Raw genomic sequence first — 14,418 nt, 5'->3', positions numbered from 1 at the left:
CATAATGACAGAGTTGATATATAGGTAGCCAAAATTCACAGTTTTAGCTTGCCTCCGCCTTTTAGTTCCTTTTAAGAATTGATAAAAGTTTCGTACAAAATTATGCATACTATCAGAGAATTAGAAGTAAAATAGACAAGTCAGAGACATAGCAAAGCACTAGTGTTATGTTCTCATCACTCATCATGAGCTTAAGATATCTGAAATTCTTGGTCACTTTGTTATTATTTTTTTTATCACACAGCCTACAACGGGATGATAAGCATGACACTCTTACAAACACAAAAAAGTGATGCACTTTCACCAGATAGATTGAATATCAACTAATCAGAAAAAAAAAATGAATGAAACATGCAGTTGCCGCGTTATCACTTCATTACTTGTACATTATCTTGGTAGATTTACCGTATCTACTCTTGTCATCGCATGAAACAAAATAAGAGAGGTCCAGAAATCCATAATGAAATTGGTTTAGGATTCTCCAATTGTTTTTTAAAATTCATTGAATGCACCAACCTTGCACGCACCCTATTTTAGGATGAATCCAAGGCAACGAGCTCGAGGTGATTCAATAAGACAATATTGAAAGCCTTCCATTTCTGCGAAATATCTTTTCGCCCCCTTGGAGAACTTCTTTCATCTCCAAAAGCCCCTTTGTTTTAGTGTGTCAACATGTTGTATCATCAACTCTATATAAACGTGTGATGGGTTCAAGACATTTCTGCACCGAGTTTTATTCCTTCACATCCTATCTGCTAGCTTTGAAGAAACTCGATACTATCGAGGATGGCAAGCAATTTTGCCCGATACAATGCCAATTTGAGGCAGTCATTGTTCATTGAGATCTGATTCAGATCCTATGTACTATTTCTTTTTTAATCAGATTTTTACCTTTTTATTTCTTTTATGCTTTGTTCATATTCAATGAGGACCATCTATTCTACATGTTGAGCATAAGATGCAAGGATAGGGAGGATGGGAGAAAGGAGAGGGGTGGGTGGCACTTGAAAGGGGCAGGGTAAATAGAAGGGGCACGGACTATGGGAGGGTGGAGTAGGGGCAAGTTGGAATGACGGAAAGGTAAGGCCGTAGAGGATGCTAGACGAAAACACGTTTTCTTCCTACCTTTCTAACGCTTAATGGACAGAGTTATCTGGTATCTGTAGCTGCTGGGAGGTAGCAGGTATCGCGTGGAATTAGCCAAGGTGTGTGTAAGCTGGCCCGGACACCCATTGTTATAATTAAAAAAAGGGTCATAGGGGATGCTGGCCTATAGGAGGATGGAAGTGAAGTGGCACTAAACGGGTCGAGAAAAGGCAGCTGTTATAGTAGGGTTAAATGGTACTTTGATGCAAATATACTACTTTTGACGGGAAAAATAAGAAAATCACTAGTTTTACGATAATTCTTAATAGGCAAAGGATAATGATACTTAGCTTATAAACGGTAAATGAAGGACAAAGTGCCAGATAATAGGGTCCAAAATATGATTTGAGTGCAACACTTAGTTATACATGGCTATTTTATTAGAACTGTTACTTCTAGAATGAGTTTTCTATTCAAAATGGAAATATATGTGACGGAAAGTAATATGTTGTGTATCTGCAGCAAATTCTTGATGAGCGATTTCTTGAACTGGAAAAGTTTGAAACCACCACTCAGGGCTTTCTTGAGGATATTTGTGCTGATTATTTTCGAAAAAGTTGCTGAGTTTTTGGGCTTTATGGTGCCAGAACTGTAAGTACTTGTATTCTTCTCTAAATTTCTTTTTCAACTTCTTCACCCCTCACAAGTCTGATATGTATGCATACAGACAAGGACCCCCCTACAATGTCCCTGAAATAGAGAGGTTACTTAATCGATTCTATTGTAGTACCACAAGGTGAGTGCTCTCTTTTCTCTGTCTTCACGGATCGTTTTCCCTTTTCCTTCCAAGTTTTTTTCTTCTTTTCCTCGTTTTTTTTTTTTTTTTTGGGTGGTCGGGAGTAGGGGTGTCAAAAGTTACTTGGACTAGAAAGCGGGTCATAACCCAACCTGCCCAATTCTTATAAAGTTTTAATTTTTTTTGTTTGTCCTATTATAATTTTTTAAGTACCTAATAAAACTATTTGTGTCTTTATTATTGCAATATATAACAGTAAGGGAAAGAATTTCAATGTTTAAAGAATAAAAGCAGGCTAGAAAGTGTACATATTTGATTGAGCAGTTTTTATTCCTAGTTCTGAGACTTGATCCTTCCTACACCCTTCCTAGAAGGTGGTAGGGGTTTGGGTACTCGTTACTTTTGCATTTTTTTTAAATTTTTTTGTACTAGAATTTTGGTTTGTCTGTGGTAATAATATTTAGTTTGTTGCCAAAAAAAAAAAAAAAAAAAAAAGATGTCTTTTTAAAAAGATTTTGACAAGGTTTCTCGTATGGGTCAATTTGAGCTACATATCAACCCAATTTTAGATGGGCTGAAATCAGTTGGGCTAAAACGGGCTTTAGCTAAACTTGAGTAGGTTGGGTGGGTCATGTTTTCATAGGCTAATTTTTTCACCCCTGGTTAGTATGTTCAAATGCAAAAGTATCAGGTGTTTTCTGATTAATGTCCATTCTACTCCGAATTGTTTTGTCTGACACTGGAACTCCGAATTCTTTGTCTGTCTGCTGCCAGTGTCTTCTGGTTTTTTTATATTGCCTAGTAACCGAGTCTGCTCTGTGTGTTTGCAATTTTGGAGCTGTAAAAGTGACATCAGATCAATATCATGAAGGATCGCCTGAAGCGTGGAGATTTTGAAGTGTAAGATCTACGGAGGAAATTTATGGCTCTATTATTTGCTGATGATTTGATTGTATTGACTTCAGAAATCTTAATAGGTCCAAGGTTGCATTTGAGGGTATTAAACGGGAAAATGAGCTTCTGCAGTCCAGACTGGAGAATTACTTCAAGGTTCTCTTAAAGATCGTATAAAAGTTTCTCATCCTTCTTATTTTTGTTGTCATTGTTTTTAATAACCGTGGCATCTGAGCCAACTTGAGCGCACCTCGACTAATTTCACGGGTCACCTGCCACCTTTCACCAGTAACTCTCTCCACCAAAGCTAGAACAGATGAAAGAATCACCTAGTGTTTTTGTCTCTTCTGAGATTTGAACCTGAGACCTCATAGTTCTCAACTCACTTCACTTTTTATTGTCATTACCATAATTTTTCCATCTCTATATCTCTTTCTCATTTTGGTCTTTTCAGAAGGAAGCAAGGTCCACCTGCTAAGATAGAGGACCGACATAAGTACGGGTATATGGATACTGACAGCGAGTAGGAAGTGGCATCTTGGTCAGCCAATGCCTTCAGAAATCAGTCTGTTAAGGTAATGGATGTGAGTGGATGTAGTAGAGAAATGAATGTGTGGAAATATATGGGTACACTAGGAAGCAACTTCAATCTGCTTTTTCTTTGTATCCCTATTTGTAGTGTTAAAAACTTGTGATCTGAAGTCTACTTTTGGTCATGTGACTCTGTAATCAATTTTCATGTTGCTTATGCAAGTTCGTTGAATAGTCTCTTTTTTATGGTCCTTTTCTCCAATTGCCATGTTGATGGTGAGATGGTTTTCTTGGGAGGGGGTGTTTGACGAGGAGAATTCGGTATGGCATTATAATGTGATGATAACCTATATTGCTCGAACTCTTCAGAGGTGTTTCAGGGTGAGTAAAGGAGGACAATGGTCCGAGTTTTCCCTAGGTAATTGTCTGAGTTGTGCTTCAGGGAACATATCTAACCACTTCTATTTTGCTTATATTCTATCCAATCTTTCTAAGATTGAAATTTGCAGACATGTTTTAGGAAGAAATATGTGGAACTTAAGTAGTGGTATGGTTAGGAATGAGCTTTGACCGACTCTTAATATGGAACTTAAAGTATGTCTGAATGTATACCAGACTAAATTACGGATTAAAGTATGGAAAGGTGGTTGTGAGGAAAATCAGCAGTCCTTTTGCAAACTATATGTTATACCCTGTAGTTTTGTGCGTGGAAATTCGTAGGTGTTGGCTGTTTTAAGTATGGACATTGGAGTTACCTCCAAGGATACATGAGATTAGATGCACTTCTCTTATGTTCATGAGGGTTTAAGTTCATATAATAAGCTATGGAAGGATTGAAGGGCAAGTGAATAAAGGAAATTAAATTTGTTGGAATTTTGAAGAAAATATGAGGGGCAATTTTGGCCCAACTTGGAGGAAGAATATCTTTTAGTATATGAGGAGTTTTGAGGTAAAGCAAAAGCCTAAAATAAAGTTCGTCGAGTCTAGTTTCCAACGCAACAAACTCCGACGTCGATACGACGTCGGAGTAGAGAATTATGGATGTTACAATTTAGGCAGGCAGAGCAGGGCGCGCTGCTACAGTGGCCCCGACTTTAGCACACTATATAAGGGGCAAAACCCCATTTTTTCTTCACAAAAAATTTCGCAAATGCTCTAGAAAGTTCATCAAACATATGAGAGCCTATATATCATATAAAAGTGAGGATTTTGAGTAATTTCAAGTTACGGAGTATTAATCGAGGTCCGGACAACGTGTAGTCGCGATTATAGTTTCGTTTTGTGTTGGAGTTGGCTTGGAAGCAAAGTAAATCTTGAAGATCTTCCTATTCTAGCAAGGATAAGGTATGAATATCTCTTTCTTAATATCGATTTAGGAATATTTACGAGAATAAGGGTTGTGGATTTTTGTGTTGGCGTTGTTGAGTATGGATTGAGAATTGAAGATAGTTTGAATGTAATTGTACATGTATATCTTATAGAATCTTGACAATATTGTGTTGATGTTGTTGGTATTGTTTGAGAGTTGTTTTGGTATTTGGAGGAAGTAGATAATATAGGGGAGATGCTGCCCAAATTTTCGTAACCCAAACTAGTATTTGATAACTAGTACGAGTAAATTAATGGGAAGCATGATGAAGGTATGATTAAAAATGTATTTCTCGCCATATAGGTTCAAGTGAGGGGCGAGCCTCGGAATAAAGGATCCCTTAAGTGGTGGCTTGGCGAATAAGGTATGTAGGGTGTTCGTTTCTCTCTCTTTCTTTGGCACGAATCCAACTAGAGTGTGAATATGAGCGTTCCATAATAAAATCACTCCATTCCTATGTCATGTAGCTCAACTCCTAATGCCTTAGTTATTTGATTGATTCTTGGTATATTATTATGTTCATCATCGTTAGGTTATTTCTTTGGATTCGACACGAATTCCATAATATAAATCGGAGGTTACTGACCTTACTTCACTCCGATAAAGTTTTAGCTTTCATATGAGCTCTCATGCATGCTATCTACATTATGTATATGTATATATCATATTTATGGATCGGGTCGTACGTTCCTGGGCACTAACATATTATATTTATGGATCGGGTCGTACGTTCCTCGGCACTAATATATTATATTTATGGATCGGGCCATACGTTCCTCGGCATTAACATATTATATTTATGGATCGGGCCGTACGTTCCTCGGCACTAACGTATATGGATCGGGCTGCACGTTCCGCAGCACTAACACTTATATGATATACATACATATATACATGTGCTTACTTACCTATGGTGTTAAGTTTCATGCAGTGCATATTGTAAGTTCTCAAATGACAGGTTACCTTTGCTCTATTTATATTCCCATCCTACTTATGGTATTGATCCCAGACTTACATACTCAGTACTTTTATCCGTACTGACGTCCCATTGCATGGGACGCTGCATTTCGTGTTGCAGGCTCTGACAGGGTTATTGAGGAGCGGTCACAGTAGGAATTTCCAGCTTCAACGGTGTCAGCAAGTGCCACTACTCCGGACTTGCTATCTTTTGGTACTTATCTGCTAGTGTAATAGATGTTTATATGTATACTCTTAGAGGCTCACGGACATAGTGGGGTATGTAAGCATGGTATATGGTCATGTTGGCATCGTTTTGGTCTGTGATACTTTTCTGTTAGCCTTGCCGGCTTTATGATATACATTATGTTGTGGCGACCTTATCGGTCCGCATATGTACATATGTGTTGAATGATCGGATATTTCTATGTTGGGCCTTTTCTGCGTGCAAGTGTTCTTTGAGTTATGGTATGTGGTGTTCAAAGTAACTGTTAAGTTAGGTGGTTTTCGGCCTACGGGTCGGAGCCCGTCATACTCCTCGTTGGGGGTGTGACACTAGATGTCTGAATTTGAAGTGGTTGGTTCATGTCATGGACTATTGTGCATACATGATATTCGGCTTAGTAATGCACTTTATGTGTACAATCCTTTTACAAGGGACTACAAACAGCTGTCTAGATCAGAAGAACTTCAGGGGAAAATGTTGGTTTATGGATTTGGTTTTAGTCCTACTACCAATGAGTACAAGGTGATCAAGATCATACATTATATTGACCCACGGGTCCATCATAAATCAGATGTTGAAGTAATTAATCTTGGTAGCAACAGATGGAGAAGTGTTGCGGAATTTGTTTACCAAATTAATTCAGATTCTCAAGGAATTATGTTAAAAGGGAAGATGCATTGGGTTACTTGGTTTGGACAGTATTGTGGACGTTTTCGTAATGATAGGCTCATTGTTTTCCTTTGATTTATCTGATGAGGAATTTGGAGAGGTACCAAAGGTTGATTTTGGTGTAGACATTGGTGAGGAATTTGGAGAGGAATTGCTGAGTTTCAACTACTAGTTCTTGGAGATTGTCTTGCCTAATTTTTTTCAGACAATTGTTCACGTGGGCTGCCTTAATTGGATTGATATCCCACCTGCAGATCTTCAGCAACGTTATATCATCAAACTTATCACAGACCTTTATTAAAAAGTTTAAACATTATATTAGCATGTTCTCTTAATGCCATTTCATTTTCGTTTTCATTCTTAGTACTTTGTTGTTTTAAAACAGTTCTGAATTTCAGTACATGTTTAAAATTTATGTGATCTTCTGAATGTATCAATCTATGCCTGATATCAAACTTGAACATTTCACACACAACAATAACAACAACAAAAACATACCCAGTGTAATTCCACAAGCGGGGTCTAGATGGTGGGGTGAAAGCAGACCTTACCCATACCTTGTGAGATAGAGAGGTTGTTCCCAATAGACCCTCGGCTCAACAAAGAGTTCCCAAAAACTATGGTGAACATTTCACACACACATACTGAAAATTATAGCATGTAAAACTAGTAGTCATAGCAGAAGCTCATTCTTAAAAGACACGATTGAGATGCCATAAAGAGAGAGTTTTGTAACTTCGAACATGCGCAATTCATTAGTTTTGTAAAACTTCAATTGATGGGAAGAGTCAACATATACATACCTTTTCAAGGACAAAGTTGAGTGCCTCGAGAGATAGATCATGGTACAACCAAATCAAAGTGAACCTATGCTAGAAAACTGAAATTTGAAGTGTATAGTAGGATATTTCAGAGAAATTGCTGATGCCTACAAGATACTGCAGTTCAAGTAAGAAACCAAATCAAGCAACTTCAAGAAGAAATGCACACTCCCTATAATCCTATCCGAGACAATAAAAGGCCTTCCACAAAGGAAATGAATCAGAATTATCACTAAAAGTCGCTCATCAAACCTATGACCACCTAAAACAATGTTATGGATCACTTTTGATCAGGGGCGGATCTACAGCCCATTAAGGGTGTTCACTCGAACACCCTCGGAAAAAAATTACACTATATATATAAGGTATTTTTATATGTTTTATGTACATATATAGATTTTGAACACAAGAATAGGGATTGGTTCAGTGGTTTACGGGTTCAAAATTCACCTTGAGGTTCCAAGTTCAAGCTTTGGGCACTACATTTTTATCTTTCGAACTCCCTCAGAGAATATCCTAGATCCGCCACTGCTTTTGATCCTACCAAATTTCTAACTTTTTGTTGAGAATCATCCTTTACGATGTGTTTAAACATATACAATTTGGATTTCAATACTGTTAGAATGATGAAAAAGGATCTCAGAGTTTACTTTCCAATTGCTTGGCCTTTGCTTCCATAACAGCTCCGGTATGCTCACATGATTTAGCATTGAAATTATCTATTTTGCTTGGTTCCTCACGAGAATGAACTTCCTTCAAAGATTCAAGAAGCCTGGTCGATGGTCGAACAGGTTTTCTGGTTTACTTGAGTTATCTTGGATTTGCAAGCCACACGTAGCCCCAGAGAACTTGTCAGGAATAGCAACATATTCTGACCTTTCGAACTTCTCTTTGACAAATGTTTTGGTTTTAGCCTGAGATGTCTCATCGAGATCATAGGAGTTGCATCAAGATTCCATATGCTTTGTGTCTTTGAGATAATGTTTTAGATCAGATCTTTCTACTATATGGAAGTTTATGCGTATGATTTTATTACTCATTTTTTTTTTCCTAATGTTCAGTTTGAATAGGAGTTGAAAGCTTTGACTGGAAATTGACATGTTTGCAAAGTTGCTTTCTTTGTTTTGCAAAGTTAATCCATTTCTTAAGCTCTTCCTTTCTTTTATGTTTTTCAATAATGGGCATCTATAAAATTTCAAAGGCATAATACATAAACAGGCATTCAAACTTGGCCTCAGCTAACAACTAAACACTCCAACTTTGAGCATGCAAGCGTCCAGCAGATATGGTAGGCCTTCTAAGAAGAGAAGTGGCAGTAGAAACTACCAAAGAAATCAAAACTCCAGATGGAAACCAGAACAGGAATATGAGACCAGATGATTAGCTTCCTACTCCTACTGAAACTTCAATCAGAAGATGTTAACAACTCCTGCATTTGATGTAAGACAATTATTAATTGAGAAGGCAAGAAGAGATATCCTCAGGAAAATGGAAGAGGTAAGGTTGGCTGCAGCTGTAGAGGCCGAGAAGAAGAGAAAGGAACATGCGGAATTTAATGAATCCAGTGAAAGAGCAGGTTCAGAAAATGCCTTTCATCATTCAAAACTGAGGAAAACTGGCTCCTGAATGATAAGCGTCCCGAACCCTGACTTACATTATTTTGACAACGATAGGCTTGTATTGTCTGATCCGCAAAGTCATCTCTGTGAATCCATTCAATATTCACATCAGCTACTTTAAACTGGCTGGATTCAGGTTTTACCAAATAAAAATACACAGATTCACTGCTACACCAGGTGAGCATCTCGGGGTGAATAGCAAGTGGAAAGTAAATCCTGAGATCCTTTTTCATAATCATCCTAACAGTATTCCAATTCAAAGAGTATAGGTTTAAATACACAGCAAAGGATGCTATAATTTTCAAGTGTGTTTTAAATGTTAAAGTTTGATATCAAGCATATATTGATACATTCAGAAGATCACATAATCTTTAAACATGTACTGAAACTCAGACAATTTTAACTATCAAGATTAACTCAGAACTATCATCATATTATATTAAAAGCGGGAAGCATCTTTGTGCAAAGTTGATTTACTAAAATGCCCTTAAAAAGTTAAATAATCTAATTACCCTTTATCTAAAACTCCAATTACCCCTTATCAAGGTAAAATTACTTATTAATTGACAGCCTAATTAATCACCTTTTGCTAACTATTCTTGTCGTTAATCATTTTGCCATAAGCACATATCCCGCGTCCTATTGTAACTGTTCTTTCTATTTATGTATGCATAATGAAACATTAAAATTCGTAAGGCTTTTCACCTCCTAAGCTCAAGTACAGCTTTACATTTCCTTCGTCTTTATGGCTTATACATATACATATACACATCCATTAAGATGGTCACTAATTAAAAATCAAGCAACCATTTGACCCGTAAATATTAATACACAAAATATATACATACTAGTGAATTTGTCCGCGCTTCGCGCGGTCGTACTTAAAAAAATATTTCATAAATCTACTTACAAAATTAATTCTATAAGTTGATCAAATCACCAATATAAGTATCTTAATTGACTTTAACTTTTCATGCTGCAATTTCCATTTTTCAAGCACCGTACATGTTGTATTTTTTCAAACTTCGATAAATGAGCTAATTAACATATGAAAAGTGGTTTCGTATATATTAATCAGTTTTATTTCTAAAAAAATGAAAAGAAGTTTGAATTGTTGTAGTAATAAATTAAAATTGGTAAATATAATATGATTTCATTGAGAAAAAAGAATATGAGAATTCACTATAGAACGGGGAGAAGAATCTTATCTTGGCTTATAATATGCCACATCATGTTGAGATCAACTTTGCAATACCTTTCTCACTTAAAGTATCTATAAAAAGAGCGTCCCATTATAAATTTCTATCATATTTATAAAATATAGATTTGAAACTTTCCAAGTTAATATGAAAGAACTCCTTAAATCATATAAATATTTTTTAATACGAAAGACGACAAAATTTAAAAAAAATATGAAAAATATATATATATAAAAAGAAGTAATAACGAATATTAAAAATGCATACCTAAGATGTCACCTACTTTTTTTTTCTTCCTCTAATGCCTAGATTACTTTTAGTATTTTGTTTCTTAGTATAAATTATGCACTATTATGTTTCATAATACTTAAGATCATTTTCATTCTGTCAAATAAAATTATAAGAAAAGGAAAAAGGACAAAAAAGAAAAAGAAATGAAATAAAAAAGGTAAAAGATAATATATGTGTTCCGTCTTTGATGGAATCAAATCCCTTAATTTCTAATATTTGCCTTTTTTTCCCCTTCCATTTATTTTTTTCCTTTCTTTAGTGTAATTTATTTTTTCAGCTTAACTTAAGAAATTATCTCACTTCTAAAGCATTTAAACAATAAAATAAAAAATTAATACTACAGAATAGATTTTTATATTTCAAGAATATAGTACTAATTACTAAGTAATTAACATAAAAATATATCCTGTCTTTTAAACAAAGAAAAATAAATTAGCTTGGAAATATTAGATGGCAAGAGAATGGTAAGTTATTTAAGATTTTGTTTTCCATATATATACATTATTGAAAGAAAAGAAAAGGAAGTAAAATTGAAAGGAAACCAAAATTAAAGGGAAGAAAATTTTGACTTCTAAATACCAGAACCCGTCAATGACGAAATTAATTTTGTATCTTCTATCTTACTCCAACTTCGTATACTTTCTTTGGTCTTCTTCTTTCTCTTTTTTTTTTTTTTTTTTAATTTTTAATTTTTTATTTCCGTGAATTAGTGCTTCCATCTATATTCTTTTTCCTTTTCCGTTTGCTCTTTTCCTTATTCCCTCCCATCAATTCTGTTTTAGTTACCCAGGCAATTCCTGTTATTTGTCATCCTAATTTTCTGTAAAATTCCATAAATTATTTTCGTACCATTTTAGATATATTATACATTTTGTATATAAAAGAGGAGAATGAAAAGAACACAATTTGCAAGGAAACGTACAAAGTTTGTTTGTATTGTTCATCTTTCGTTGTTGGTAACTTGGTGCAAACTCCTTGCTTATTATAGACACTTTGATGTTGTGATAAAGTTCCTTTCTACTCCACCCAACCTGCAAGAATGAGCACATGACCATTAGGCCGTGAATAACTTTTAGCTATCATACTTTTTGGAATGTTTTATGATTCTCTTTCACTTTAAATATTTTTGCCCTTCAGATTGATCTTTTATGTAGAAGAAATAACTGTTGATCTCCTCACGTTATGAAGCAACTCTTTATTTCTCTTTTAATTCTTTGTCATTTTAATGTTGTAACTGTAGCTATTAAAAATGTTATAATTGTAGCTAAAATAATGATCTATTTTCTTTCTTTTATCTCTATGCAGAAAAAACTCAAAAAAATCCAAAAAAAGGAGAAAAAAGATAAATATGAATGCTGGCCATAGAGAGGTGCCACATCACCTTGTCTATGCCTAGCTTTATACTATATATAGATTAGAACAACTTTATTTATCTTTGTTTCCCATCAATACGCTCATCGTTTCCATAACTTATAGTACTAATGAAGAGTGTAAAAGTCACAATTATTACTATAATCTTTAACCATTTCATTATTTTTATTTATGATGAGAAGTCTAAGAGTAACTATCATAATTATACAAACCTTTCATATTTTTATTAATGCTGAAAAAGAATCCTATGAATTCCCACACATCACTATATAAATATCTCTCATACTTCTGTTTCTTTCCACTGCTTCGTACTTTACGGCTTAATTTCATTGTTTTAATTTTATTGGAAATTTTAATATGTGTTTATTTATGGGTTATACTTTTTATAATATAACCTTCACATCCTCTTCTTTTCCTAAATCGCTTCTTCCTCTCCATCATCTTCAGTTTTACGTACTTATGAAGCTAATAGTTTGTTTTCCTATATTTATTGGTTTTGGTTGCTATGCTAATAGTTTTCATATATGCAGAGTTATATTTCCCTTTTAATGCTTCACAATAATTACGATAGAATCATCTCGCTTTCATTTACTTCTTTATTATTTTTTAATATTTATGTGTTTGAGTCAAAGGAAAATTCATAGGGCTTATTACAATGTTGGATTGATCATGATAGGATTGAAAGTGTGCATTAGTCAGCATAATTATTCATTTTTATGAGGTAAATATTTTTATTATATGCATGTCTTTATATATGTTTGAGTATATATTTGTCTTTAAATAGTATTATATATATGCCATGTATCATCAGGTTTACAAGATCTTCTAACTTCAGATTATGAGTTATCATTATTTGTTTGTATGTTTTGATTTCTTATTTTTAAGCTCAAAGAAAGTTAGAAAATATGTGAATCATTAAAAATTTATCATTTGCAAAATAAAATTTATATCAAGTATTTTGGGATAAACATGCAACACACGTTTCCAGAGACTAGTTTTAAAAAAATGAGCAACAAAGTACAAAGAATGGAAAACAAAATGAAATGGCATTAAGAGGACATACTAATACAAAGGTATAGTAGTAGGACATAATACTAATATATGTTTAAACATATATGACTAAGCTTTTCAACAAGAAGGTATTTGACAAGTTTGATGATCTAATTTTGCTGAAGATCTGTCAGTGGGATATCAATCCAATTAAGGCAACCCACATGAACAATTGTTTGAAAAAAAATTAGGCATTCCTCGAAACCTTAATGTCCTAAAAACACCATTTTGAGGATCATATAAAACCATATATCCACCTTTGCACTCGAGCAAGAGCTTTCCATTCTTCAACAGACATACAACTTTCACGAATGGCTGCACATATTGTAGGACAGAATTTGGTGTTGGTGTATAAGCTCCAATTTTGAACTCCTTTACCCAAGACTCTTTCACATTGTATTCTCTCATTACCCAAATTTCTAATCCTCCCTCATTAAAGCGATGCGAAATTAGAGCAACAGCAAGCCAACCTCCAAGAACTGCTAGTTGAAACTGAACAATTCTTGGGTCTACACCAAAATCAATTTTTGGTACCTCTCCAAATACCTCATATGCTAAATCAAACGAAACGACAAGCCTATCAGAACGTCCGTAATACATTCCAAATAGAGTCAGCCAATGCATCTTCCCATTTAACATAATTGCTTTTGCACTTGAATCAATCCTGTAACCAACTTTCCCAATACTTCTCCATCTGTTGCCACCAAAAGTAAGTACTTCAGCATCTGAAATACAAATTGGATAGTTCTTGATCTTGATCAACTTGTACTCTTTCGTAATAGGATGAAAACCAAACCAGAAAACCAATTCTTGTACGTGAGGTTCTACTGATATAGGCAGCTCTTTGTAGTCCCTTGTAAAAGGATTGTACACATAAAGTGAATCACTAATCAGACAATCCCATATGCACAATAGTCCATGACATGAACCAATCACTTCAAATACTAGCGTAGAGTTTGCAAAAGAGTTGCTGATTTTCCTCATAACCGCTTCTTCCGTACCATGATCAGAAAATTCAAGAAAGTAAAGCTGATTAGGCTTGTGAAAGATAATGCAAGGATCGGTCTTTACTGCACGAGACAGGTGCAAATTCACTAGCTCTGGATCATGAGACAAGTTGTAAAACGATTTTCGACCAAACGTGAATTGAAGTAAAGATGTTATGGGAAGCCTGGAAACAATGTCAAGGACAAATTCTTCAGACAGGCGATCAAATCCATATCTGGAGGGAGCTTCATCAGCTTGACAATTTTGTTTCTTGGCTTGTGTATCCATAACACAAACAAATCAATAGGTACACAAAGATAAGTATAAACAAAAGAAGTAGGAAGCCTCGATATATATTTAGGAACTCTCTAATTGCTAATTCTTATTTATAGCCACTAATATGTTGTTGAGGATATCTGTTGGAATTAATTCACTTTACTTTCTCCAACTGTCTTCTAGTTTTTCAAGAGCATCTTTTAGGAACTTGTAATGCATTTAGTGCTAACTTTAGATTAAACGTAATTCAGTTCTTTTGGTAAAAGAAAAAAAAGT

At 34.8% G+C, this 14,418-nt stretch overlaps 1 protein-coding gene across 1 annotated transcript; it reads right to left on the bottom strand.

Moving 5' to 3' along the window:
• Nucleotides 1-8,104: 8,104 nt before the first annotated feature.
• On the bottom strand, nucleotides 8,105-14,154 carry LOC132637918 (F-box protein At3g07870-like). Its single transcript, XM_060354931.1, has 3 exons — nucleotides 13,085-14,154; nucleotides 9,004-9,208; nucleotides 8,105-8,263 (listed from the first exon to the last, which is right to left on the bottom strand). The coding sequence occupies exons 1-3, from the start codon at nucleotides 14,152-14,154 to the stop codon at nucleotides 8,105-8,107; spliced, it is 1,434 nt and encodes a 477-aa protein (XP_060210914.1).
• Between the last annotated feature and the right edge of the window lie 264 nt (nucleotides 14,155-14,418).

Source organism: Lycium barbarum, chromosome 4, assembly GCF_019175385.1.
Source record: "Lycium barbarum isolate Lr01 chromosome 4, ASM1917538v2, whole genome shotgun sequence".
NCBI classification, from domain to species: domain Eukaryota; kingdom Viridiplantae; phylum Streptophyta; class Magnoliopsida; order Solanales; family Solanaceae; genus Lycium; species Lycium barbarum.
Note: the sequence above shows the minus strand (reverse complement) of the source record. Positions and strands in the feature narration are given on the sequence as shown.